The 27,572-nt window shown below is 45.7% G+C and overlaps 1 protein-coding gene across 1 annotated transcript in view; it reads left to right on the plus strand.

Moving 5' to 3' along the window:
- CTNND2 (catenin delta 2) overlaps positions 1-24,806 on the plus strand; it is a 1,122,555-nt gene extending 1,097,749 nt beyond the window's left edge. Inside the window, exons 19-22 of the mRNA XM_055555147.1 lie at positions 7,504-7,630; positions 11,799-11,930; positions 18,218-18,291; positions 23,653-24,806. Of these exons, the coding sequence (XP_055411122.1) occupies positions 7,504-7,630; positions 11,799-11,930; positions 18,218-18,291; positions 23,653-23,913 (594 nt within the window). The 3' untranslated portion in view covers positions 23,914-24,806. The remainder of the gene's footprint in view (positions 1-7,503; positions 7,631-11,798; positions 11,931-18,217; positions 18,292-23,652) is intronic.
- Positions 24,807-27,572: the final 2,766 nt, after the last annotated feature.

Raw genomic sequence — 27,572 nt, forward strand, 5'->3', positions numbered from 1 at the left:
GGAAAAGAAATCAAGACAGAGCTGACCAGTCATCGTGAGCCCAGTGGATCCTGGGAGAGGTGGGCCGACTTGGACAGTTGTCTAATTATACTTCTATCAACAGAGAGACCCACGGTGAAAGCAGTCCTGAGCCTTGACAAACAGCTCCGTTCATTCTTTCCACACAAACCTAACATATTCATGTGCTGATCTAAATTGAATACCCTGCACAATTTCCAGAAAAAAAGGCTACGGGGTGAGTGTGTATTGTACTAAGCTCGTGTAGGCGGGTCTGAAAGTCGCTTAGATCTTTCATCCCAGCTCTGATGATGGAAGTTTCTCCAGTGGCACAGTCTTGGTGGAGATGTTTGTGGGATGTAAGAGCATGTAGGATGGAGATGGTTATAAATTCAGGGACCTCAAAATACAGAAGGAGACGATCGGTCGGAAATAATATAGTGACCACCATTTAGACCAACCATGAGGATGTAATGGTCGTGAGGCTGTGAAAAAAGTTCCCTTGATTCTCACACTTTCTGGACCATTGAAAGTAATGATGTGGATGAGAGCAGCTTTGGGGAATAAAACAGTTTCATAAAGAAACACACCAGGAACTCTCACACAGAGGCTGAAAGGGGTGGAAGGACAGTGAAAGGGTAAGATAAAGAAAATCAGATTATTTCTGGTGGCAATTTAAAGTTCAATGACTTTGAACCCGTCTTCTCTTTTGGATTTCTATCTCTATATACTTGGAACAATTTAACAACCTCCAGTTTTAAGTTTAATGCGTTAAAAATAAAAACCAATTTGAGGTGCAGCTCTCATATCACATTTTTGACAGCTTGGCTGGGTCTTGAGCTGAAGGGCACGACTTGGCGGTCATTCTGCTGGAGGTGAAAGACAGACGTGAAAAGAGTTCTTTATCATCAATATTAAGGATTAACGGCCCAGCCCTAGTTACTACGGTGGTTCTTCGTTCTGTTTCCTTCCCTGAACTTTCTTATCTAAGTCAAAGGGATGGTATGAAGGGGAACTGTGGCAAAGTACCCAATAGAATTTGGGGCACAGCCTCTGGTCTACAGAGAGTTAAAACATTAAAAAGAAATCATAGTCATCAAAGAGGCAAATAGTGATTCAAAGCCTGTGTGCCCAAGTTGTGTGTGTTTCTGTAAACCCCTTTCAAGCCTTTCATGACAGTGGGAAGTCAGCGAATCATAAACTGATTGCAGGCTGGCTAAACAGCAAGGATGTCCAGGGCTAGTTGGATAAAAGAAAATATTAGCTCAGAATAACTTTCTCAAAGAAGATATGTCTTCATGTTCCTTATTCTTTAGAAAGAAAATATATATTTTTTTTTCGGTTGAATAACTAAAAATTTCATGCAGTAGAAGATGTGCAGGGCCATGAGATCTACCCTCCAGGAAATTATTCAGCATCACTAAGACAAGTGTTGATTTCATCTGTGCCCTGGTCTCTAGCATCCGAGGTTACACTTTTCCATGGTGTGTGGAAGGATGTGCCTTCAGAATTAAAGCTGAGAGCCCCTCTGGGCGTTGGTGACTGTAGCGATATTGGAGGTCTTTGTTTTTGTCATCACACTTCTCACTCTGCATCAGTGGATGAGGGGAAGTTGGAGATGGAGCCATAACCAGGTCACCTTCCTAGCATCCCAGGGGCTCGCAGCTGGGGCTCAGACACTGCTGGAACCCAGAGCCTTCACTGGGTTTCCACTTTGTATTGTTCCCCAAGTTCCCGCCTCCCACCTTCATTCAAAGTTTCTGTGCTCAGATGTGCGCTGGCCTTACACAAAGGTGTCTGGCCAGTGGAGGGGCATTCTAGGTGCCTCTAACACCCTCCCTATCACCGCCGAATGTCCACCGATCTCACTGCCCACAGACAAGTCACCTGCATGGCTCACCTCTGTCACGTGTCTACATTCTCAGAAGTGGGTCTCATGAAAGATTTGAAAGCTTTTTTTGGTGCTTTTTTACCCTTTCCTCCTTCATAAGCAGTTTTTTTTATTACAGCCCCTTTCCTGACACTTCCAGAGATGTAAATACTTAGCTGGTCTCAATGGAATCTGTGCTGTGCAAACTAAGTCGCTTCAGTCGTGTCTGACTCTCTGTGACCCATGGACTGCAGCCCACCAGGCTCCTCTGTCCATGGGATTCTCCAGGCAAGAATACTGGAGTGGGTTGCCATGCCCTGCTCCAGAGCATCTTCCCAACCTAAGGATCGAACCCATGTCTCTTACACCTCCTGCATTGGCAGGAAGGTTCTTTATCACTAGCGCCCCCTGGGAAGCATCATCAATTCTGAACTGTTGCACAAAACATCTGTACTTACCTGTGTAAGAGGGAGATGCCAAGTAATAGATACTGCCCAAGTCAAACCAGGCTAGAATTGGGCCACGTTTATCCCTGATGTCTCCATAGGTCTTAGAACAGATCAGATATTAGTCAGTATTCTTATTATGAAGTACTGTGCCCACCTTTCATGGTATATGGCGTACCATTAGTTACTCATGACCAAAGAAGCCAAGGTTTTGATTAAAGCAATTTCCTGAGCCACAACCTAGAACACTCCACGCACACAGACACAGTACATCGTCTTTGAAATCGCAGGTGAGACAAACGTAAAATAATCTGCCTCAATTGGGACCTATTTAAGGACATTTGCTGCCAACAAAGCATTCCCCTCAAAAGAAAGGAATATCTTTTTAAAACAAATTTGTAAGTTGTTCCCGTGTGTGAACAATGGGTCCATTCCCATCTGAAATACTTTACATGCTTCTGTAAGACGCCCCTTCCCTTCCTCTCCACCCCACCCCACCCCCCAAGAATTTAAGAGAAATGCCCCGAATTCCTGCGGAGACAGTACATTTTCTTCTCCTACCCGGACAGCTGCCTCTTCCCATGGCTCCCACCCTCCCTGTGATGGTTTTAGCTGTTTGCCCCTAGACGCTCCTTACCTTGGTCACCACCAACTGCCCAAGACTGCTGGGTCGGCTGTCACTTCTGGACTCGTCTCACTCAGAGGCTCTAAACAGCCAGCCATCTGCCCTGGCATTCCCCCTTCCTCCTTCCCACCTCCCATCCTTTTGCCCTTGAACCCATGGTCTGCTGTCAATAGGACCCCCTATATCCAATGCCCATGCATACGTGCATGCTAAGTCGCTTCAGTTGTGTCTAACTCTTTGTGACCCTATGGACTGTAGCCTGCCAGGCTCCTCTGTCCATGGGATTCTTCAGGCAAGAATACTGGAGTGGGTTGCCATGCCCTCCTCCAGGGGATCTTCTGAATCCAGGAATCAAACTCATGTTGCTTATGCCTCTTTGTGGATTGCTCTTTCCAGAAAGTTCTCCTCTGCCTTCCATCAAGGAAACCCCCAGCACCTGTGAAGTGCCCCGACCCTCTGCAGATCCTCACTCCTCTTATGTCTCTTTCTGTTTCTGTGTTTCTTTACCACTAGCACTGCACCTGGGAAGCCCCCATCCAATACCCACCCCTTGTTTCTTCAGTCTTGTGCTCTGAGACCCATTGCCCCCCAGGACAGCCCCCAGCCCCCTGCAGCCCTCTCATATGGGGACCTTTCAGGTCCCAGCCCCTTTTCCTGGAGGTGGACCAGGTATCTCCCTCTTGTTCATTGCTCTTTCCAGAAAGTTCTCCTCTGCCTTCCATCAAGGAAACCCCCAGCACTTGTGAAGTGCCCTGACCCTCTGAAGATCCTCACTCCACTGACTAGTGTGCATTCGCCATCTCCTTACCCAATCTCCACTTTCCTCTCCACCCACCTTAGATTTCAAGAGCTTCCGTGACCTGCCCTTTGCATCTCTTTGTCCCTGTCTCCTTCCAGGTCAGTCTCCTGACCACCCCCATCCAATTCCATCTCCTCACACCTGCTCTGGGGCAGCCGAATGTGGCTGGAGGGAAAACACACCACCCTGGGTGTAGGAGTCGTCCCATACCCATGAATTCACTGCCACCAGCCTCAAGTTCCATCTCCAGCTTCGGGCCACTGGACCACCTGGCGATGGTCAACCTGCTCCCTGCTTACCTTGAGAACCATCTCACATGTCTCTTCTTCCTCTCTTCCTTCCTCTTCCCTACCTTCCCGTCTCCTCTTCCATCCTCTAAACTCCAGCTGTTCCTCACTCTCAGCAGATGACCTCGCTTCTCATCCCCACCCCGCCCCTTCAGGAAATGTCAGAAAACAAGACTCTCCTTTTCTTAAGAACTATTTCCCTTCTCTCCTGCATCCCAGGTTTTTCCTCCTCTGTGTCGAGACATTCCCATCAGCATGTGAAACACTGCAGTCTCCTCCAGGGGGTATATTAAAGCATCTCTGAGCTGCTCTAGCTCTTCAAGCCCCATTTCTCTGCTCCCTGTAATAGTCAGCCTTTGCCAAAGGCTGTCTGTACTCACCATTTCTCTTTCATCAATTCTCACTATCTTTTGAGCCCACCTGAGTTAAGAGATTCACCAGCTAGACCAAAGAAAGTTCATTTGTTTCGGTCATGCTGACTTCCGTCTTCCCAAGGGCAGGGGTCCGTTTTTGGTCCTTGTTTCCTGATCTTGCCTAACATCACAGCCTTCTAGCTCTGCTCCCAGCTCATCCTGGCCCTTCCCGTGCCCTCTGTGCCAACTCAGTATTGCAGTGCCCCAGCCCTGTGCCCTCTGCTTTGCTCTCTTTGCACTTACATGCAAGGCTTCCATCTTCTCTCTTAACTTTATATGATCTCTGTATACAGAACTCCAAAATTTTGCCTCGGGTCTGACATCACTCCTGAAATTCCAGGTTTCCGCTTCTGCTTTGTTCTCTTTTCTGTCGTGTACCGCAGGCATCTCAAACTCAGCACGTCCCAGATGGCACTATTGATCTCACCTCCTAAAGCCACTCCCTTTCCACTGGCCCCTGTCTCAGTGAATGGCATCGCCAGCCCCCATTGTTCACACCAGCAGCATCAAGGTCATTTATCTCTTCCACACCCGCCTGCAATGCAGGAGACCCAGATTCGATCTTTGGGTTGGGAAGATCCCCTGGAGAAGACAATGGCAACTCACTCCAGTATTCTTGCCTGAAGAATCCCATGGATAGAGAAGCCTGGTGGGCTACAGTGCATGGGGTTGCAAAGAGTTGGACATGACTGAGCAACTAACATACACACACACACACTTCCACACCCAGTAGCCCAGGCATCAGCAGATCTTCCCACCATTGATGCCAGACCAGCCTCTAGCTCACCACTAGCCCCCAGTCAGGCCAGGTTCATCTCTCCTTGACTAATGTGGAAAAGCTCCTTATCTTATCTCCCGGTTGCTGCTTGACTCTCCCCAGACTGCCCTGACACCCATAAGGTATCCTATTTCCTGATTGCCTCCTGCTCACTCCCCTTCCATCACAGAGACTTTGTCTTCCCCTCACAGCAGCCCAGACCTTTCCCACCCCAGGACCTTAGTCTCTGCTCCTCTCTTGGCTTGGAAACCCCAGCCTGTGTCTTCAGTGTCTGGCTTCTCGCTATCGGCCAGGTCCCCGCTGCCTTGTTGACTATTCCCTGAGTACTTGGCCAACCATAAGTTTTTCCTGTTTTTCAGATGAGTTTATTTGTATCAGTCTTTTGGTTTCCACACATAGGTGTTAGCGTGTGATATTGGTCTTTCTCCGTCTGACTTGACTTAGTATGAGATTCTCTAGGTCCATCTATGTTGCTGCAAATCACATTACTTCATCCCTCTTTATGGCTGAGCCGTACTCCATTGCATCATTGTTTATAATTACCACATCTTCTTTATCCATGCACCTGTCGATGGACACTGAGATTGCTTCCACGTCTTGGCTGTTGTGAACAGTGCTGCTGTGAACCCGAGGTGCAGATATCTTTTCAAATTAGAGTTTTTATGTTTTCAGTATGTCACATTGTAGTACTACCATGAGTTTTCACTTGTTTACTGTTGGACTTTGGGTGGCCCATTAACCCTCTAAAGCTCAGATTCTTCCTCTGTAAAATCGAGATAATAATAGTATCCAACCCATGAGACTGTTGAGAAAATCTTGTCGTGGAGTAAACAGCTTTTGAAATAGCATACTTCTGATTTTGGCTTTATCCTACCAAATAGAGCAATAATGAGAATTACGTAAAGAAAGACACAAATATTGAAATGAGTATAAATTCTATTCTTGTTAGCTTTCATCTGATTATGTTGGCAATGATTCCTTATAGAGAACTGAGTCCCTAAGAAAAGTCAGGAAAAAAAGAGCCAAAAGAGTTGAAAATGGTTGTGTCTGTGAAACAGGAGTTAAGAGTAGGGCAGGTATCTGTTTTTCCTTGATAATGCCAGTCCTGTTTGACATCTTGCTTTGATAAAACTGAACTTGAATTAAAAAAGAAAAAAAAATGAAAGAAAAAAGAAATACTGTAACATCTTAACAGGAGTTCTCAGGGGAAGAAGAGAGAGTGGAACTGTTGGTTATTTTTATTTTCTTCTTTGTGCTTTCTAAATACAAAATTATCCATGATGTACTTATTTAGTTTTCATAATGAAAAATGGTATATATGCTTTTCCTATAGTAACCAAATGTTGGAAGGTAAATGCAGAATTAATTGATAGGAGAAAGAAATGGCAACCTACTGCAGTTTTCTTGCCTGGAAAATTCTATGGACAGAGGAGCCTGGCAGTCCATGGGTTAGAGTCAGAAACGACTGAGTGACTAAGCACATTTTCAATATGCTCTATTAATTCCTGGGGCAATTCAGAGAACAGAGCAACCTAGGTGTGACTACTCAGCACCAGTCATGCTGAAGGCCTTGAGCGGTGGGAATGTGGGAATGTGGCAGAAAAGAGGCTCAAAACAGTGTAAGGGAGATACACCAGCAGGGACAATGGTCCTTGGCAGTCTGGTCACTAACAGATTGGTCCCAAGAACAAAAGAGTAAAGACTTTGGAAAACTTTAAAGCTGAAAAGAGGGCCAGAGAGAGCTGGAGCCAGGTAGGTGAAACGTGGTTTCGGGGTCATTCTGAATATCCCCTATATGCATGAGTGCTAAGTCGCTCAGTCGTGTCCAACTGTTTGCGACCCTATGGACTGTAGCCCGCCAAGTTCCCCTGTCCATGGGGTTCTCCAGGCAAGAATGCTGGAGTGGGTTGCCATGCCCTCCTCCAGGGGATCTTCCCAAATCAGGGATCAAACCCATGTCTCTTAGGTCTCCTGCATTGGCAGGTGGGTTCTTACTACTCACACCACCTGGGAAGCGCCTCTGAGCATCCTATTTTCATTTAAATACAATCTTCTGGTCAAAGCAGAGTTGCAAAGGGATCACTTATTCCACACCTGGAAAGGAAAGCCAGCACTCAGGGTAGGCCCTCCCAGCATCAGGGTGATGGAGAAGTAGAAATCTGAGATCTTCCCTGACAGACTGGTGAAATGTTTTGCAAATTCGAATGCTCTGAACGCCCAGTGTCAGGAGGTGAGGAATCACCGTGCCTTCCCCACATGATGGGTGCGTGCTGTGCTGTCTGTTGCAGGACGGATGGTCACAGTATCACTTCGTAGCCTCATCTTCAACCATCGAGAGGGATCGGCAAAGACCCTACTCCTCGTCCCGCACGCCCTCCATCTCCCCCGTGCGCGTGTCCCCCAACAACCGCTCAGGTAAGAGGGTCCGGGGGCAGCTATCTGCTTCCCTTGGATCCAAGCCCCTTAGCTGACCCCACAGACCCAAGGGCCATCCCGACTGGGACATTTGCTAGAAATGTCAAATGCATCTGTTTTCTTTCTATAGCAGGGGTGACTCTGTGTTCTATATGCACAAACTCAGAACAGACATCTTTCTGATAGAGTTCTACACATCTCTAAGAGGTGTCATAGGCATGAAGTACACACCCTGGACCTGCATTCAGGGAGGAATAAGAATAAATAGAACCGCCGAGTGTTTGCAGGTCAGGCTTTTCCACAGACATTTTTCCAAGTTCAGGTAGTTTAAGTTGCATTTTATTGATTGTAATTGGGGTACAAAGTAGGAGAAAGAGGGTGTGCTCTTCCCTCCTTGAGAATGACATGCATTGGAGACCTATCGTTGCAGCTTTCATTACTGTTCTATACCTGATTTGGTTTTTATCATTACCTGTAAACCAGCAGATAAGTCATTTGCATATTCATATTACAACCAACCGTGACTTTTAAAACATTCAATTTAATTTTTTCTAATTTTGTTTCATTCTTTTACAAAAAAATTTATTGAAATATAATTGGTATGCAATACTATATGTTACTGGTGTACAATATAGTGATTCACAATTTTTAACCATTATGCTCCATTTATATTATTGTACAATATTAGCTATATTCCCTGCATTGTACAATATATCCTTCTAGCTCATTTTATACAAAATAATTTATACCTTCTAACCCCCTACTTCTATATTGCCCCTGCCTTTGTCTCATTTTTATTGCTTAACTTGGGAACTAGCTTTTCTTATCTACTTGTAAAGATACCTTATTTTTAAACCCTTTTTCAATCACTTTATGTAATGCCAAAGATTAAAGAACTCATTGAAGGAAAAATATGAACATATTGCTTAGTATATAAATGGCATAGATTTATTGTTGGTTTATTCTAGCATGCAATGAATAATTGTACTCACACATGCACGTATATAAGCCTTTATTTAACAAAAGTTTTTCCTTGCCCTTCACTGCCCTCCTCCTGCCAAAGAAACTATGTTTTCTGGAACCACATCTCAAAGGACACAGCACAGAGTGCCCTCGGCAGGGTGTCCCCTCTGCCCGTGAGCACGTTTGTCATGAAACTTTACATCATGCTTTACTATCAGAGCAGTGGGGAAAATCAGAAATGAATGGGGACTATTTGATTGAAATGAATTACCTTCTCCCAGCCCCTTGAAAGCTTTTATTTTTAGTGTTGTGTTATTGCTTGTAACATTTAGCTTCACACTGAACAAGACTTAGGAAACCCCATGTAATTCAAGAAAGTGCCACTTGCCTCAGAAGCATGGAGGTGGCCTTTTACACATCATATTTTCATAATTCTTAAAAAGATAAGAAGATCAAACCAGTCAATCCTAATTCATGGAATCAACCCTGAATATTCACTGGAAGGATTGATGCTGAAGCTGAAGCTCCAGTCCTTTGGTCACCTCATGCAAAGAGCTAACTCATCAGAAAAGACCCTGATTCTGGGAAAGATTGAGGGCAGGAGGAGAAGGGGATGACAGAGGATGAGATGGTAGGATGGCATCACTGACTCGATGGACATGAGTGTGAGCAAACTCAGGGAGATAGTGATAGACAGGGAAGCCTAGCATGCTGCAGCCCATCAGGTCACGAAGAGTCAGACACGACTGAGCAACTGAGCAACAACAAATAGATAAAGAGCAGTGAATCTGGGAAGCTCAAGGATGGTCTTTCTAAGAGCTCTAATTATGAAGAACCAGTCCGTGTTAGGAAGATGGAATCATATAATAAATTGGAAGGTGCCCAGCAAGAAAAACATTGCCTTTCAGGATGCCAGCATCCCAGGGATGCAGCCAAAGTCCTGCCTGGTAGTACCCTGGCACAGCACATTGAAGGCACCCAATAAACACTCATGGGCATGATTTGATTTTTCCAGGAGCATCATCCTGGATTACCAGAGACTCGGACCACTGTGTGTGAGGTCTCAGGAGATAATTACACACTTGGCATAGTTTTGTAAAGCCTACCAGCTGTGCAATATTAGATTCTCATTTTAAAAGCTTTGTTCAAGAGGCTCCAAAATGTTGTCCCTTCGTGATTGTTGGCAGTGACTCATAAAAGGCCAATCTTTATGCAGTAGACCTGGGAACAGAGGAGCAAGGGCAGGAAGGGACTCTCCCAGGAGAGGAAGATGAAGAGAGAAGAGAGGAGAGAAGGCAGAGGTGGAAGGGGTGAGCAAGACACAGTAGCCTGGGTGCTGAGGATGTGCAGAAACTGGACCCAGAGCCCGGTTGAGATACGTGGAACAGTTGCAAGTTCCTTCCCTGGTTTCCCATTGGATTTACACCCAGGGATTCTGGTCCAACTCACTGGGGGAGAGGAGCCAGGTGTAGCATCCATGTATTTTTGAGTATTTCAGGTAATTAATTCTGATGAGTAGCCAGGATTAGAAACCTCTAAGAGTTTTAAGAGTTGAGCAGTGAGCCTCAATTTTATTTGACAGGTCTGAGAGGTGGGTAGGGGGCCTTTCAGGAAAGGATGGGTAAAGGCCCCTTTTGTTAACTTCCCATCACTGGGCTGAGACATCCACTGAGCCTCTCCCTCTTATTTATTCTGGCTTTATTTCCTGACCTGATGAAGAACTCCTCAAGTTTAGAAAGTGGGCCATGACTCATGTTTCTGTCCCCGGTGTCTGGCATGGGGCTTTGTCCATAGAAGATACTAAGTTCAGTGAAAGCAATCAAGTGACTCAGGGAACAAGCAGGCCCAGTGGCCTGGACCTGGGGGACCCTGCAAAGGATGTAGAACCAAAAGCAGGAGGGTAAATTGAGGCTTGACTGGGGAGGGGCTTGGACACCAGTGAGAGAAAGAGAGATTTATCCTAAAAGCCAGAGCTCCCCAGAGATTCCCTAGCCTTAATAATCACCAAGTGTACTTACTAAATATGGATTCCTAGGCCCATATACTGAAAATTCAGATTCAGAATTTCAGGGATCTGGTTTTAGGGTCCCCAGGTTCTCAGGTGAGTGTCAAGGTTAAACAAGTTTCTGAAGCGCTGCCCTCAGGCATGGAAGATGGGGCTGACTCCATGCCTGCACTCTAGTGAGATGCAATTGACTAAGCTTGGGATGCAAGTGGCCTCACTGAGAAGCATGGAGACCAATCCTGAGGTCAGCCTGTAAGATGTGCACATAATGGCTGCCTTAGCACCAGCACACTCACTTAACCTCCACTTCACATTGCTTAGTTGCTCCCACTCCACCTAATCTTTTTAAAAAACAAAACTTCTTTTTGTTTGTTTCCTTTAGTCCAAGTAAATCTTTTCCTCTGTTCTGGGACCAGTTTGTTAAACCCAGGGAGGTCTAATTGCAACCTGTCGTTTTAGAAATGAAGACCCAAAGGGTTGACAGGGCTCATTTTCCAGGTCTGACAGGCAGATAATATCAAGGGTGCAAAGTGTGTGTGCAAGAGTGTTGAGGGCATTTGAAATGGAGCAAGGACACTCATCAGAAGACAGGCACTCTCCTCATACCGTGCCCCCAGCCACCTCTGCAGGTTGATGGAGAGGATCTTGGAGGTGGGACTACACTGGCCCCACAGATAGCCTCTGCCTTCCTTTACAGCCATTTCTGCGTGACTCAGAATTTAAGCAAAACTCATCTGATTTAATCAGAGATTCTTCAATATCAGTCATCACTCTTCTGAAACACATCTAGTTTTTTAAAAGTAAGGAAGAAGAAAAGAAAGGAGAGAAAGGGAAAGAAAAGAGAAAAGAAAGAAAAAGAAACCAAGACAGATCTCATTCTTAAAACTGTCCCATACGCCTTGAGCAGGTCACAGCCCCACAAGGGTGTCTCTCTTGGGAAGATGCTCCCAGGATATAGTATTTAGTTCCCTGCCTCCAAGTTGCATGGCCCCTTAACTAGAAAGCACTGCGTGACATGGAATAAGGGGAGGTGGAAAGAGAAGAGTCAAAAGAACAAAAATAAAAATCAATGACAGGTCCGTGTACACATACTGACCTGTGCTGAGCCCGGTGCCCTTATAATTTCACGTGTTTGTGTGAGAAGCTGTACGTGCTGTGGGATGACACGCAGAAAGTGACCCTTTCGATTTCTTTATGTAGCAAGTGCCCCAGCTTCACCTCGGGAAATGATCAGCCTCAAAGAAAGGAAAACAGACTATGAGTCCACCGGTAGCAACGCCACTTACCACGGAACTAAAGGAGAGCACACTTCCAGGAAAGACACCATGACAGGTGAGCCCAGCTGTGTGAGTCTGCTCCAAGGAGCTGGTGATGGGACTCGGGGCAGGGCAGAGGGTGGGGCATCAGACTTCAGCTCAGCAGCTCAGCAGGACGTGAGAGTGCGACAGCCAAGATTCCCAGGGACTGGCGATGAGATGACGCTGGGGGTGTAAACAGGGAGCGTCTTGTTCCTGGAGGAGCTGGGAGAATCCTCGGTCTTTCTTCCCCTGTCCCTTTCCTTCTCGCTTTCCCAAATTGTGCTGTTGTTTGTTGTCTAGTCACTAAGTCGTGTCTGACTCTTTTGCGACCGCCATGGACTGTATAACCCACTAGGCTCCTCTGTCCATGGGATTTCTCAGGCAGGAATACTGGAGTAGGTTCCCATTTCCTTCTCCATTGTCCAGCTCATGATATCCTCTCAAATTAGAGAAGGAGGTCACCATAGATTTCTTCCCAGTTGGCATAACCCAAGATGGTGGTCAAGCTTTGCCCATTAGGAGTGAGGAAGAGAGAGAGGGTAGAGAAAGGAGGGGAGGGGAGATGGGAGGGGAAGGGATGGGAGAGAAGCAACAGAAGAAGAACTCAGGGAAACCCCCAGAACTGCTGTTGAGACATTTCCCCCTCTTGACATAAAACCAACCTTTTAACATGGCAAACTCCCAAGAAGGCTCATGAGAACCGCTGACCTCAGTTTCCCTTCAGGAGGCATTGATCTGTCATGCCCTTCATCCTTCACTCCCCCAGTCACACACGTTGGCTCATCAGCTGGGACTCTGCAGAGGCCAAAATTGGTACCATCTACCCAGCCCATATGAGCCAGCCTGCCTAGCGACCAGCCTTGACCTCAGCCCTCCTCCTATTCTGTAGTTTCCTTGGCTCGGGCTCCATGTCCACGTTCACTGTCTCTGCCAGCCTCCCCCCACACCTACCTCCCACCCCGGGTTTGCCCCTCCTCTGGGAACAGGACTTGCCATATTGATGTGTGTGCATGTGGTGTGTGTGTGTGTGTGTGTGTGTGTGTGTGTGTGTGGCAGGGGTAGGGGGTGGGTATATGCCTCGAAAGCAGAGCTGCCAGAACCATCGGGATCTCTTCTAACCCAGGATCTCACACCCTTTGCCAAGCAGATGTGGAGATGGGCCCCTCCTGAAAATAGACCATAAGGACTTCAACAGAACAGGCCAGATTAGGGCGTTCATAAAACTGGGGTACCAGGGTGCAGTCCTAAACAGACACTGAGCCCCCCTTATCCAAAGACTCCTAAGAGTTTGAGCTGCGATTCCTTGATATTATTTAGGTGTAGAGCTGCAGGGAAGCAGAACAGACAAATTGGATGATTTATTAACTTGTCTTCTGGATCCAGGGCGTCTAAGATGAATTTTTCTAATGGGAAGTGTATTTACCCCAGAGGCAGTGTTTTTCCATAGCAACTCTACCCGGCTGCCAAACGAAAAGCATCATAAACAGATGCTTGTGGTCCCCATCCTCAGCTCAGCGCTCTGCCTCCGTGTACACACCAGGGAACACCTCACCCTCATGCCTGAAACATCTCCTGAATGGGGGAACTGAGCGCACTGCAGAGGACATACCTTTTTTTTGGCCATGGCATGTGAGATCTTACCTTTCCCCCTAGAGATCGAACCTCTGCCCCCTGCAGTGGAAGCATGGAGTCTTACCCACTGGGCCACAAGGGAAGTCCAGCATAGGCCGTACCTTTTGATTCTCATTCCCTGGTTCATTTATCCCCATAAGTGTTGCCCCCTGTGTCAGATGAACATAAACAAAGGAGCTTATGAATCCGAATGCTGAGCAGCTGAGAATCTATTCTGTACTGATTACTCCAGAGCAGTGGAGTGAAATTCACCTGAGCCTTCTTTTTTGATTATTATTGCCCCAGGTAGCCACATCACCATCAGGCAGGGATGAAAAATTGAGACTATAATTATGAGAATAATTGTGAAATCAACTGCTTTGTTGTTATTTAAGTTGACCTTTTCTCTTTAACTCTCTCACCCAGTAGAATCATTCAAAAGGTTTTTCAGTGTGGGTGTGTTTTCGTTGAAATAGTTCCAGTGGTACATGATCATTTCCTGCAGACATCAGAGAATAAGAAATAAAATCTAACATATTTCTAGATGTTTAATCTTCCTAGAAAATGGCAGGAACCTTGAAAACTCCAGTGTTGAGATAGATGTCATTTTTCAAACTTATTTAGAGGCTTAAACACTTTTCTCTATACTTAAAAACGCAGCTCAACACTCTACTATCAGTCTTGCAGCAGGCCTAGAAGTACACGAGATCATCACTGAATAATATATTTATATAAGAAGGTGCCCTTTAAGCCAACAAGTCCTGCATAAAGTTAGTTGTTATCACTGTGACGTTGATGGTGACAGTGGGGTGATGATGGTCGTGGTGCTGCTGATGGAGGAGGTGGGGTATTGGGAGTAAGGTGTTGGTGATCATGTTGGTGGTGGTGAGATTGGAGGGTGTGTTTGCCCTCTTTTATGGGCTTCCCTGGCAGCTCAGCTGGTAAAGAATCCACTTCCAATGCAGGAGACCCCGGTTCGATTCCTGGGTTGGGAAAATCCCCTGGAGAACGAATAGGCTACCCACTCCAGTATTCTTGGGCTTCCCTTGTGGCTCAGATGGTAAAGAATCCTCCTGCAATGTGGGAGGACCTGGGTTCAATCCCTGGGTTGGGGAGATCCCCTGGAGAAGGGAAAGGCTACCCACTCCAGTATCCTTTCCCTGGGGTCCGCACAACTGAGTGACTTTCACTTTCACATGTTGGTATGAACAAGTCCCCAGCCGAGCTGGGCAGGCATCAGCATTCCATGTAGGAATGCAAATGATGAATTGCCAACCTCTGGTCCGCTTCCCTTTAGCAAATACCCATCATTTCAGTGTTTACTTGCAGATCAGATTTCTTAGAACTTCCATATCCAACGCAGTACTTTTTATTCTTCCCCAGTAAATCTAGGGGGCATTCAAAGTTCAGTGCATTGAAAAAATATCTGAAAACCTGCCATCTTCCTTATTTCTCAGGCATCAGAAAACATCCTAGACCGTTCCCCCACTTGCTGTGGGAAAACCATGGGAAGCTTCACCCTCAAAATGCAGCATGTAAAAGCTTTAAAGTGAAAAGCAGTTTCTTGCCTGGGTTATCATCCCCTCTCCTAAGCTCTCAGAAATGCAGATCCATCTGGGTTTTTATTCCAGGCTCCCCACCCCCCGCCCCAACCTTCTCTGTATTCATTTTCTGGCTTGGGGGCGTCTCATTTCTCTCCTATTTATCGGCCACTGAAGGGCCCTTGGAAAGCCAAAGTCAGCTGTTCATTCAGGCATGCAGAACTGTTATAGCTATTTCTCGCAGTCATGATTCCCTGGGAGCATTACGTGTTCAAAAGCACGCATCGGAGGAGGGCTGTGTGATCCCAGCAGCTGTACAGCCTGACTTCAGAATTCACCTGTGGATTTTGCCCTCCCACCTGAGCGCCCCAAATACCTTAGCATCCAATGGTCGATCCCGTTTTGTCAATGTCTCTGTTTCTGTCATGCCTTTAAAGCCATTCTAATCTTCAGTACGTTGATTCAGTTGGAAGTTGGTGGTGGTGGTGGTTTAGTCGCTAAGTCACTCTTGTGACCCCATGGACTGTAGCCTGTCAGGTTCCTCTGTCCGTGGGGATTCTCCAGGTAAGAATACTGGAGCGGGTTGCCATTTCCTTCTCCAGGGGATCTTCCCGACCCAGGAATCAAACCCAGGTCTTCTGTATTGCAGGCATATTCTTTACCAACTGAGCAAAATTGGGGCCTCTACAAAAAAATAAAGGCATTTTCCTACCAGTTTACTCTTTGCTCAGATGCATGAAGGGCAGATCACCTGGGAGGGACATGTGCTTCACGTGTCCAGAGAGACCACAAGTTCAGTCTCAGCTATGCGGTCTCCTTTAAACAGGTGAAGTGGGCCAAAAAGCAGGAGAGGAACTTCCAATGGAAACATCTTTAGCTCAGAAGTCATAACAGGGAGGGAGACCGAGGCTATAAATATGCACATTCTGCCCCCCACAAAAAATGCATTTTTATTCTGAGTAACAGGAAAAAAATTTTCACCTTGTCCTTGAAGTGACATTTTCCATCAGCAGATGATAGCTCCAAAGGCAGATTTTTCTAAGGTTTACTCATTCGTTCATTAATTCACTCAGCAAATAAAGCACTCACTCTGTGAGCATGCCCTGAGCCCAGGCACTGTCCCAGAGGCTGGGGAAACCTAAAAAAGTGGCAGGACAGATGCAGCTCTGTCCTCAAGGAACTTCTTGTCTCCTAGGTAAAGGGAAGCAATATACAAGGTAAACAATGGGACAAGCTTGTTAACAAGGTAATAGCAAACAGTGTTGGGTGTAATGGAGAAAATAAATGGGGTCATGAGACAGAGGGCATCATGTGGGCAGGGTTCCTTTAACTAACAAGGTCAAGGAGGAGTCCTTTGAGCTGAAACCTGAACACCAATAAAGAGAGGTAGTCCAGAGACTGGGGGATGTAAGTTCCAGGAGAAGGCTCAGGAAGACTAACATCTCGGATGCAAAATAAACTTGGATGCTCAGGCCAGGAAGGAGGGCCAGGGTAGCCCCCTGAACCAGGGAAGAAGGATGGGAAATGCTACAGGAAATCAGGTGGGGTCCAGATCACACGGAGCTTCAGAGACAGTAATGGGAGCTCAGCTTTTACCATAATCACAGAGAGCAGGACACTGCAGTGACATAGTCCAATCTGTCTAACAAGATGATGGCTTAGCTGCTGGGACCAGAGTGGATGGAGGAGCAGATTAGGCAGAGTGGAAGCCGGGCTGCTGAGGAGGATGCTGTAGCAGTGGTCCAGGCAAGGGATGGTGGTTTCCATGGTAATGCAAAGACAGGAGCGATGGGCATTCAACCAGAGTCTCTCAGAGTGGCTTTAAAGTGGGAAATGGGCTGTCAGCTCCCACATTCTAAGCAGAATTTCCCAAGAAGAATTTTATTGCACAGCTATTATGTGCTTTTAGTAATAATCATGGGCGGAGTGATAGATTATGCTGACTTAGTGTCTAGAGTGACTGGTGTCCGTGAGAGAAGAGATGATGAGACATCCTATTTTGTGATCCCATAGATACTAGAAGCAAAAGGTAAGTTTTTTCTTGATATCTGAAGTGTTTTATGGGCTTCTCTGGTGCCTCAGAGATAAAGAAGCCACCTGCCAATGCAGGAGAGGTGGGTTCGATGTCTGGGTTGGGAAGATCCCCTGGAGGAGGAAATGACAGGGTTCCCCCGGAGGAGGAAATGTCCATGAAATTTTGTCCATGGACAGGAATACAGGTATTCAGGTTTCAGCTCAAAGGTCTCCTCCTTGACCCTGTGTCTAGTATTGCCTGGAAATTTACATGGACAGAGCAGCCTATAGAATCCATGGGGGTCACAAAATAATTGGGCACAACTTAGTGACAAAACACAACAGAAGTGTTTTATAGCCTGCTGACACTCGACAGGCAGGGTTTTCCAGAGCTTTCTTAAACTGGGACCTTTTAGCAGCTGTAACAGGGCATCTTTCCCTGGGCCCTTTCTTAGGGCCTGCTGCAAGCGTCTCAAGGACCCCAGGTGAGGAAGCAGCCAGGTGGGCATCTTGCCCAGGTCTTTGGAAGCTGCTGGCAGCTGGAGGAGACCTTTTCTGCCTTTTGTCTAGACCACAGGCTGGTCACAAGCCAGGATGCGGGGCTTCCGTCTCTGTGTGGAACAGGACTCCAGCGCCGCGGATGTGCGGGGGTCAAGGTGGGCGGGACTTCCCGCCTGTCCATCAGACCGCTGAGAAATGAACTGTCTCAGCGATGATCAGCCCCTTCTGTGAGCTCAAATTAGAAATTTCATTCTTGTCATTCTTCAGCTAAAAGCTAAGCAGTCGATCCAGATTCCTGCACGCTTCAGTGCAGGTGACAGGCTTTTATTATCTGCCGGTGTTCACCAGGAAAAAAAAAAAAAAAGCCCGCAGCACTGGCAAGATGACCATCTGTTTGCTGCGGCTGCCCTGACCCCGTCTCCACGCTGAATGTTATTACAAGAGGCTGACAGGCTGTGGGGATTTTATATTAGTGCATAACTTCTTCTTTCTTAATATTGGTATGTAAAATGAAGTGTTCAGGGCGAAAGAATTTCTTCCATTCGGAATGGTCCATGTGACACCAAGCGTGGTCAGGGCAAAACCTGGCCTCGATAACCATCATTCCTCCTGTGAAGTCTTGCATTCTTTGCTAACACTTTTGTTTCCCTTTCAGCTCAAACTACTGGAATTTCAACTTTGTATAGGAATTCATATGGTGCGCCCGCTGAAGACATCAAACATAACCAGGTAAAGGAGAGGCAGCAAGTTGGTGTCCATTTCTCCCTTCGTCTCCTGTGACATAGCTTGGAATCATAAAAGAGAAGTTAGCTTATATTTAACATGCATAAAAGGGCTTGCCAGGTGGCATAGTTGGTAAAGAGTCTGCCTGCCAGTGCAGGAGATGCAAGAGACATGGGTTCGATCCCTGGATCAGGAAGATGCCCTGGAGGAGGAAATCACAACCCACTCCAATATTCTTGCTGGGAAAATTCCATGGACAGAACAGCCTGGCAGGCTATAGTCCATGGGATCACAAAGAATCAGACATGACTGAAAAAAAACAGAAAAAGAAAATAACGTCCCCCACTGCTCTCCACTCATGTGGACTCCATATCCACGTGGGTGGTGGCAGTCAACAGAACAGCCTCGAATTTGAAAGCAGTCTTTATTTCACTACAACCCCATGCATTATCTGGTGGTAGAAAGCAGATTTTCCTACTGTGATGCAAAACCTGAAAGAAAGCCCCAAATGTACAAGTGTAAGATGCTGGTTACTAGACAGATTGTCTAATTACTAGGCGTGGATTAAGGCGCTCCTGTAACCCAGCCAGTTCTCCTTGGGAAGAAAGCATTCCTTGCACATGACAGTTACCAGTGAAATAGACACGTCAAGTTGAATGTGAGCAACTGAATGAAAGGCGTTGTGTCGTGCCTTGCTGCTCAGGCACGTGGGAGAACCAGCAGCATCAGCATCACCTTGGAGCTTGTTGGGAACACAGAAGAGACACCTCTCTGGCCCCGTAACCCTCATGCATTCAGGGTCTTCTGCAGCAGAGTTGCATTTTAGCTAGGTGCCTAGGTGTTTTGCGTGGCTGTTCAAGTTTGAGGAGCCTTGGCTGGTAGACACTTAAGAATCTATCTGTGTTTGTGTGTGTGTGTGTGTTTTATTTAGCAAATATTTCTTGATGGCTCATTTTCTCTGTGGTTCTGTGGGAATTGTAAAAGCAGGAGGGCACCTCCTCTGCTCCTTTATTGAACGATAACTCCTCACTTGTCCTGCCCCGTGGTGGTCGTCACAGAAGGACTGATGGTCTTTATAGCTCTTGGCCACTGGCCATCATTGTCAGAGCTGGCTTCTGCTGAAGATCCACACTCTTGCTCTGTGTCAGGAAGGTTGTACCAGAAAGATACACCTGGAAGCCGCTTGCTTGATCACCGTACCCAGATGAAAGGAGACATGGAAGGGAAATGTGCTGTTTTTGAACAGCTGGCACCACCCGAATGATCAAATACAACCAACATACCTCCACAGTGAATGCATCTCATCAACCAATGGCCGTACCACTGGGCCAGTGAGCAGATTTGATCCCTTCAACCGCAGATGCCATCAGCCATCCTAGGTGATTCGTTCACACAAGCTCTCAGAACTGCAGAACTCAACCGGAGAAGGGGTTGACATGGGCCGTTATGACCAATACAGATGAACTGAAGAAGGTAACTCCCCAAGATAAGAGACTAAAACGAGCTTCTGCTCCAGCCAAAAAGGTCCACCGTCCAGAGAGAACATAGCAACAAAAAGAAATTTGAAACACGTTGTGAAAAGGAAAAATGAAAGACGCAGCCACAATGGAGGAGGGCTACAAGCCTTGTATGAAACTTTCCTAGAAGACCCCCCAGACGTTGGCCGTGCCTCCCCGGCCACTGAGACCAGCACAGAAAAGTCAGATCGCTTCTTGGTCTCCTCTGTCTACCGGCCTCCCTTCTTATGACAGGGTCTGGAGTCAATTCAATGAGGCTAGCACCCTGAGGTGGGGGCCACCTCAGCTCAAGCAAGACTGTACCCCTCTCTCGGAGAGGATGTGGACTGTGGAGCCAGCCTGGCATGCATTCAAATCCCAGCCCTGCCCCACCCCGAGCCGTGGCATCCTGCACACGTTTCTTAGCTTCTCTGACCTTCAGTTTCTTCACCTATAAAGTGGGGATTGGATGAAAGGATGGATGGGAAGAAAGGAGAGGAAGGAAAAGAGAAAAAAGGAAATGGAGGAAGGAAGGAAAGGAGGAAGTGAAGGAGGGAGAAAGAGAGGGAGAGACTGAGGGGGAGAAGGGTTGAGGGAGAGAAGGAGGGAGATTAGACAGATGAAGAGGTGGATGATAAATGGGCACATGGGCTTCCCAGGTGGTGCTAGTGGTGAAGAACCACTTGCCAGCACAGGAGACCCAGGAGACTTGAGTTCAATCCCTGGGTTGGGAAGATCCCCTGGAGGAGGGCATGGCAACCCACTCCAGTATTCTTGCCTGAGACTCCCATGGACACAGGAGCCTGGCAGGCTACAGTCCACAGGGTCACAAAAAGTCAGACACAACTGAAGCAACTTCATACACACACACACATACACACACATGGATAAACAGAAGGATGGATAGATATAGACAGACATAAACATGCAATATGTATCTGTAATAGTACATACATAAATATGTGTATGTATATATATATATACAAGATTAAATAAAGACAAATTTGTTTAATGTTGAATATAGTGCCCACTGAAGTAGAAACAGTAAGTCTTAGTTCTCTCCCCATGTACTTTTTCCATACCTCCCAAATCTAACCCTGTGCGTGCTCCACACTTGGATAGCAACACTGGGTCAGAGTGGAGAAGTTCCATGTGGCACCAGCTTTTCAAAGACCAGCAAAGGGCACCTTAGCCTAGCCCATGATCCAGAGCAGCTGGCCTCAGCAGCGTTTAATTGCAGATCCTGACGTCCCCCTTTGTGCCCAGGCTCTCAGGCTGACACACGTCTGAGCTCTGTGGACTGTCACATTCTTTCAGCTACCATGAACTGGAAGTGTGAGCCCTTCTGCATGGCAGCTGTGATGAAGTTCACTTCTCTGAAGAGCAGTTCTGCGACTCACTTGTGTAAATCAATTACATATGAAAGAGGGAGTTTTGCTTACTTAAGAGAAGAATTATGGGCAGGTCATTAGAAGCATTCATTCACACACAACGTACTAATTACAAATCGTTATCTATTAACGAAGACCAATGTCTAGAGGATGTTTCCATGCTGAGCCTTAGTTAAATTAGCAGGGAATTACCAGGGCCACTCCAAAGTGATCAAAGTGTTCTTCTTCAGGCAGGTTCCATCATTCTCACCAGACCTTCACACACACACATGCATCATTCCGTATGGGTTTTGTGGATGCCCCTATGCAGCAACCCTGAGTATGGTCCTTGCCCCATGCCTTGAGGGTATCCTCATTGTTGGAGTTTAGGAAAGGACCCCAGAGCCACAGGAATCCAGGGCTCCACCTGAAAGTGCTAATTACTAGCCTATGAACACTCTTTGTGTTACTGTCCTTAAAGCCAGGGGAAAGGGAGAGAACCAATTCTAGACTTCTCTGCTCTCAAAAGCTCCTGTGATCCCTTTAGCCCCTCAAGGCCCCCTTGATCAGACAACAACCTGCAGAGGACAAGAGTGGAAATAGGGAGCACTCAGGGGGGCTGGAGGACATTGGTCAATTCTGAAGACCCCTGTTCCCCCAACCAAAGGCTTCATAATCCCATGTTATTCTCGAGCCCCATAAATTTTTTAAATTTATTTTTAATTGAAGGATAATTGCTTTACAATATTGTGTGGATTCCTGTCACATAAATTCTTAAGTGAACCATGTTAGGAAACATTTTGATCCTTCAGAGTGTAGAACAGGGATCTCATGTCCGATGATCTGAGGTGGAGCTTATGTAATAATAATAGAAAAAAGTGCACAATAAATATAAAGCATTTGAATCATCCTGAAAGCATCCTCCCCACTACATCTGTCTGTGGAAAAATTGTCTTCCATGAAACGGGTCCCTGGTGCCACAAAGTTGGGGACTGCTGGTATAAACTATTTTGAATGGATTCCTTCTAAGGCTGTGGTACATCACTTGGGCAGGTGTAATGTGATGGCCCTATTAGCAAGAAGCTTCCATCCTCCAGAGAAGTATTGACCACAGCCCTCCGAGCTGACAGGAAGATGCCCAAGTGACCCTGAGACCTTGTACATCTTCACTTTCTCTTCATCTGGGATTACAGCACTGAGGTGTGATGGAGAAAAATGCAGGGAAGATGAACAGAAACTATTTGTGTTCTGTGGAATCTAGGGTATACATCTTTAATTTAGAAAAGGTTAAGAGAGTCCCAGGGCAGCAAAGAGATCAAAACAGTCAACCCTAAAGGAAATCAACCCTGAATCTTCTTTGGAAGGACCGATGCTGAAGCTCCAATACTTTGGCCACCTGATGCGAAGAGTCAACTCACTGGGGAAGACCCTGATGCTGGGAAACATTGAGGGCAGGAGAAGGAGGCAACAGAGGATGAGATGGTTGGATGGCATCACCGACTCAATGGACATGAGTTTGAGCACCCTCTGGGAGTTGGTGTTGGACAGAGAAGCCTGGTGTGGTGCAGTCCATGGAGTTGCAACAACTGACTTAGTGACTGAACAACAGGTGGTAAAATGATTCAACTGTCTTGGAAGTTTGAGCTGCGTCTCAAAAACTTAAACATAGAATTGCCATCAGATCCAATAATTCTACTTCTTGGTACATTTTTTGCTGTTGATATTATGTGGTCAGCAAGTTGTGTCCAACTCTTTTACATTAGCCCGCCAGAAATTGAAAACAGGGAGCCAAACAAATCCTAGTGCTTCCGTGTTAATAGCAGCATTATTCAAAAAGTAGAAATCATGATTGTCATCTATGGATGAATACGTAAACAAACACAGAATCTCCATACAATATTATTGAGTCTTAAAGAGCAAGAAAGTTCTGTCACTTGCAGTAACATGGATTAACCTTGAGGACATTATATTAACTATAACTTTGAGGAGGTTAAGTGAAAGAAGCCAAACACAAAAGGACAACTACTGTATTATTCCAATTATATGGGGTATGTAGACTAGTCAAATTCACAGAGAAGGAAAGTATCAATAGAATGGTGATTGCCATGAGCTAAGAAAAGGGGAGATGGGGATTTATGCTGAATGGATATAAGTTTTTGTTTGCAGTGATGAAAAAGTTCTGAAAACGTTTGTTATTGACGGTGGCCCAGGCAACTTAAGTACTTAATGCCACCGAGTTATACACAACATGATGAACATGGTGACTTTTATGTTATGTGTACTTTGCCAGAATAGTAATTTTATAAAAAGGTTATTTGGAATGACAGCATGTGGACTCAGAAGCCAACTCTGAAACAGAAAGTCAATCAGGGAAGTGCAGTCCTGGCATCTGACCACATGGAGGACACTCAGAGCCTTGACTTTGAGGGAGGGTCAAGGGCGTCAGCTGTGGGGGTCAAGGGCAAACGCGCTAACCCAGGTGGTTCTCCTTTCCTGGGCAGGTTTCAGCACAGCCAGCCCCACAGGAGCCCAGCAGAAAAGATTACGAGACCTACCAGCCGTTTCCGAATTCCACGAGAAACTACGACGAGTCCTTCTTCGAGGACCAGGTCCACCACCGCCCTCCCGCCAGCGAGTACACCATGCACCTGGGGCTCAAGTCCACCGGCAACTACGTCGACTTCTACTCGGCCGCCCGACCCTACAGCGAACTGAACTATGAAACGAGCCACTACCCGGCCTCCCCCGACTCCTGGGTGTGAGGCGGGCACCCCGGGAACCGTGCATGTGCATGCAGACCACAGACATTGCTATTTTTTCCCCCCCTGCAAATTTAATTTGTTAAAGCCTGTTCCATAGGAAGGCTGGGATACCCAGGAAGGAAACATTTAAGAGCTATTTTAGAAAGCTCCATGAACGTTCACTTGAAAGTCAATAGAAAGTGATCCTCAATCTGACATCGGGCTACACCTTTCTAGTTCGGGCAGTAGAGTCTTAAAAAGTGCTTTCCACGGGATGTGGCCGAAGGCAGCACGGGAGGCGGTCGGGGTGACGGGGCACGAAGGTTATAAGCACAGAGGCGGTGACATAGTTCACACACTTTAGAGGGACGGCTTGTCACGCTTTGTTTACTCTCTTCATCCGTTGTGATTCTAGGCTTCAAGTTGCATTGGGGTTCCTCTGTACAGCAAGACGTTTCTTGCCTTTTGTTAATGCATTGTTGTAAAGTATTCGATGTACATTACAGATTAAAGAAGACAAGAGCATTGTGTATATTACACCAATGCCTCGGCGACTCCTCATCAATGGTTCTAAATATTGCTTCAATTTCAAACTTTTGAAAGATGTATGGATTTCCAGTTTTTCTTTTTTCTTCCTCCCAGTAAAGTTTTAACAGGGAAAAAAAAATGGGGAAAAAAAAGGAATATTTAGCAGTATTGTTCGTTCTGATATGTGAATTTGTTTGTGGCAACTAAACAAGGCATTCAGCAGTTTCTGACAATTAACATCCATCATTCCACACTCCTTGTCAACAAAGTGCTTTTTCACTGCCTAAAATTTTAGATGTAGATATTTGAAATAGATTTTTTCATTTATACCAGTTTTCTTTATGATGATACAGTGTTAAAAGAAAATAAATTACAATTGATCTGTCATCCATATTTGCTAAGAATGTCTATTTCCAAGGACCTATCTGACAAAAATACACATTCTTGCTTGTGTGTCTGTGCGTGTGTGGGTGTGTGTCCACGTATGTACAAAAATGACCCGTGTGAGATTTTATTTTGATAGAAGCAATTTCATTTGCTATTCATCTTGTACAAACTTTGTTTTTGCTTTTTAGTATAAATGTACATCAGTTTGTTCCTTTTGTACTCTATCTCTCTGACCATCTAGTGACTCAGGATATTAAGCCAGTGGAAGTAAAGTTATAGGATTTTCACATATTCACACGTTCTTGGATACCAAGCCTTTCTACGTGCCCATTTCCTTTCATGTTTAATGCCCTCAGAACATGATAAAACCATGGCCAACTCAATAATTTCACTTTGGGGCCAATTACTTGAAATATCCACAGAAAATGTAAACTGCTCGCCTTATTTCCCCCTGGAACTTTTTTGTTCGTGTGGCAGGGAGCAGTAGACAATTACGGATTTAGATGATTAAAAGCGAACTTGAAGCTAATGGTAGAATAGTGGTTAACAGAGCTAAGAAGTTAAGGCTAACCATTCAAAAGGACACGGGCTGGGGGTAACTTAGCTTTGCTCTTTAGATGCAAGTGACTGAGGCCAATAGGTGCCTAGTAAATGTTAACTGTTCTTGAAAAAATAAAACATTAAATAACAAAAGAAATTGGCTGCCATCTTCCTTTAAAACTTTCTCCCCTTCGCTTCTACATAGTTTAATTCAACTCAGAGTCTAAAATTCACGGTTCTTTCTCCAAATTTAATAGCAACCAAAAGATTTCTTGTTCATGCATAGTTGTGCAAATGCAAAACTCATTTCCAGGACAGAACAGTAGACAGACATTTTCATATCAATTATCCTACAGTTACTCACAAGTTGGACCTTCTTGCACTATTTACTATAGGAAGACACCTTTCTGAGTCCCCTCCCAGGAAGGCTCCAGCCCCTGTGAAAGTGAAAGTGAAAGTTTAGTTGCTCAGTCGTGTCCAACTCTTTGCTATCCCATGGACTGTAGCCTACCAGGCTCTTCTGTCCATGGGATTTTCCAGGCAACAGTGCTGGAGCGGGTTGCCATTTCCTTCTCCAGAGGAGCTTCCCAACCCAGGGGTCGAACCCAGGTCTCCCACATTGTAGGCAGACACTTTACCGTCTGAGCCACCAGGGAAGTCCCCAGCCCCTGTAGAAAGAGATAAATATGTAGCTTCAAGGACAGTGTTTCCATTCCATTCCTGTCATAGAATGAAATAGTAAAGCTCATCAAGGCAGAGATGAGGTATAGACATAATTTGTGCATAACTGAATAGCTGGTTTAGCTTCTCCAAAAGGAATCAGAAGGACGCATTCCCGGGCTTAAGTTGTGCAGGGAGAAGTTAATGTGTGTCCCAGACCCCTTATCTTACCAGGAGCTGTGTATTTCATGTGACTCTGAGTCTGTGTGGTCCAGCATTGGCAACCTTTGAAGACAGATGTCTCTGCTGCCTGTGGTTCTATGAGAGCACATTGCACCAGGCTGACGTGAAAGGATTCAGCTAGAAGCCTCCAGAGCCAGAGTTAGAGCTAGGAGAAAGTCAATTCAAAATGTTCATAGTTACTCAGGTTGCATTCTTTTCATCATTTTCCCACACTCAAACACAGGGAGAGAGAGAAAGGACAGATGATGATAGATTATAAGTAGAGAGAGGAATAGATGGATAGAGAGATGATGATAGATGGATAGATGATAGACAGATGAGATTTTATCTGAAGTGTGACGTGGCCAGAGCCCATCCTTCTCCTTGTCAGTAAAGGTTGATCAGCATATGATTTATTATTTATAACATGGGTGTATTGGACAAAAGTCCAAAGTGGCAAGAAACATTGCTTTTGCTTTCATTGTGCTGAAGGGACCAAGTGTGACCCCGCCCCCATAAGTGGCTGCCTCTTGGGTCAACAAGAGCCTCCAGACCTCCTTGGATTGTCTACTGAAATGAGACTGGTGTCTTTCAGGGGAAAAGAGACGAAAAAAGGAAATAAAAATTTCCTCTCAGTCCTTATGGTGGACCATAGATACACCCAATGTATTCAATAGGATGTGAAATCCAAACATTATATATGAAGAAAAAAATTCATTTGAGAGCTTTGATCACCAGGGCCTAATAGAACACTTCATGTGCGTGTGTGCTAAGTCGCTTCAGTTATATCTGCCTCTTTGCAACCCCATGGTCTGTAGCCCGCCAGGCTCCTCTGTCCATGGCATTTTCCAGGCAAGAGTACTGGAGTGGGTCACCATTTCCTCTTGCAGGGGATCTTCCCAACCCAGGGACTGAACCCATGTCTCTTATGTCTCCAGCATTGGTAGTTGGGTTCTTTACCACTAGCACCAAGTATAAAAAATCTTAATATTTTCATAGGAATAGGACCACTTTAAAGAACACTTAAACTCTATCCCTGTGAAAATGTTAAGATTTTTATATTGATTCTATTTTAATACCTCAATTAACTATTTCAGTCCTCACTGTCAGTCAAGAGTTAGACAACAAACTATCAGACAGGTTTAGGAGAATGAGGATGACTCAAGATGTCATGTCATACTTGATGATAAGGCTAACCAGTGACGATCCAATTTTTGTTAATAAGAGTCAGACATTATGGAAAACTGCTATGAAAAAATGAAAGTGCTTAAATTCATATATATATAATGTTTAGTGGTTAAGTCATGTCTGACTCTTTGCGACCCCATAGATTGTAGCCCACC

Source organism: Bubalus kerabau, chromosome 18 (assembly GCF_029407905.1).
Source record: "Bubalus kerabau isolate K-KA32 ecotype Philippines breed swamp buffalo chromosome 18, PCC_UOA_SB_1v2, whole genome shotgun sequence".
In the NCBI taxonomy this organism is placed as follows: Eukaryota; Metazoa; Chordata; class Mammalia; order Artiodactyla; family Bovidae; genus Bubalus; species Bubalus kerabau.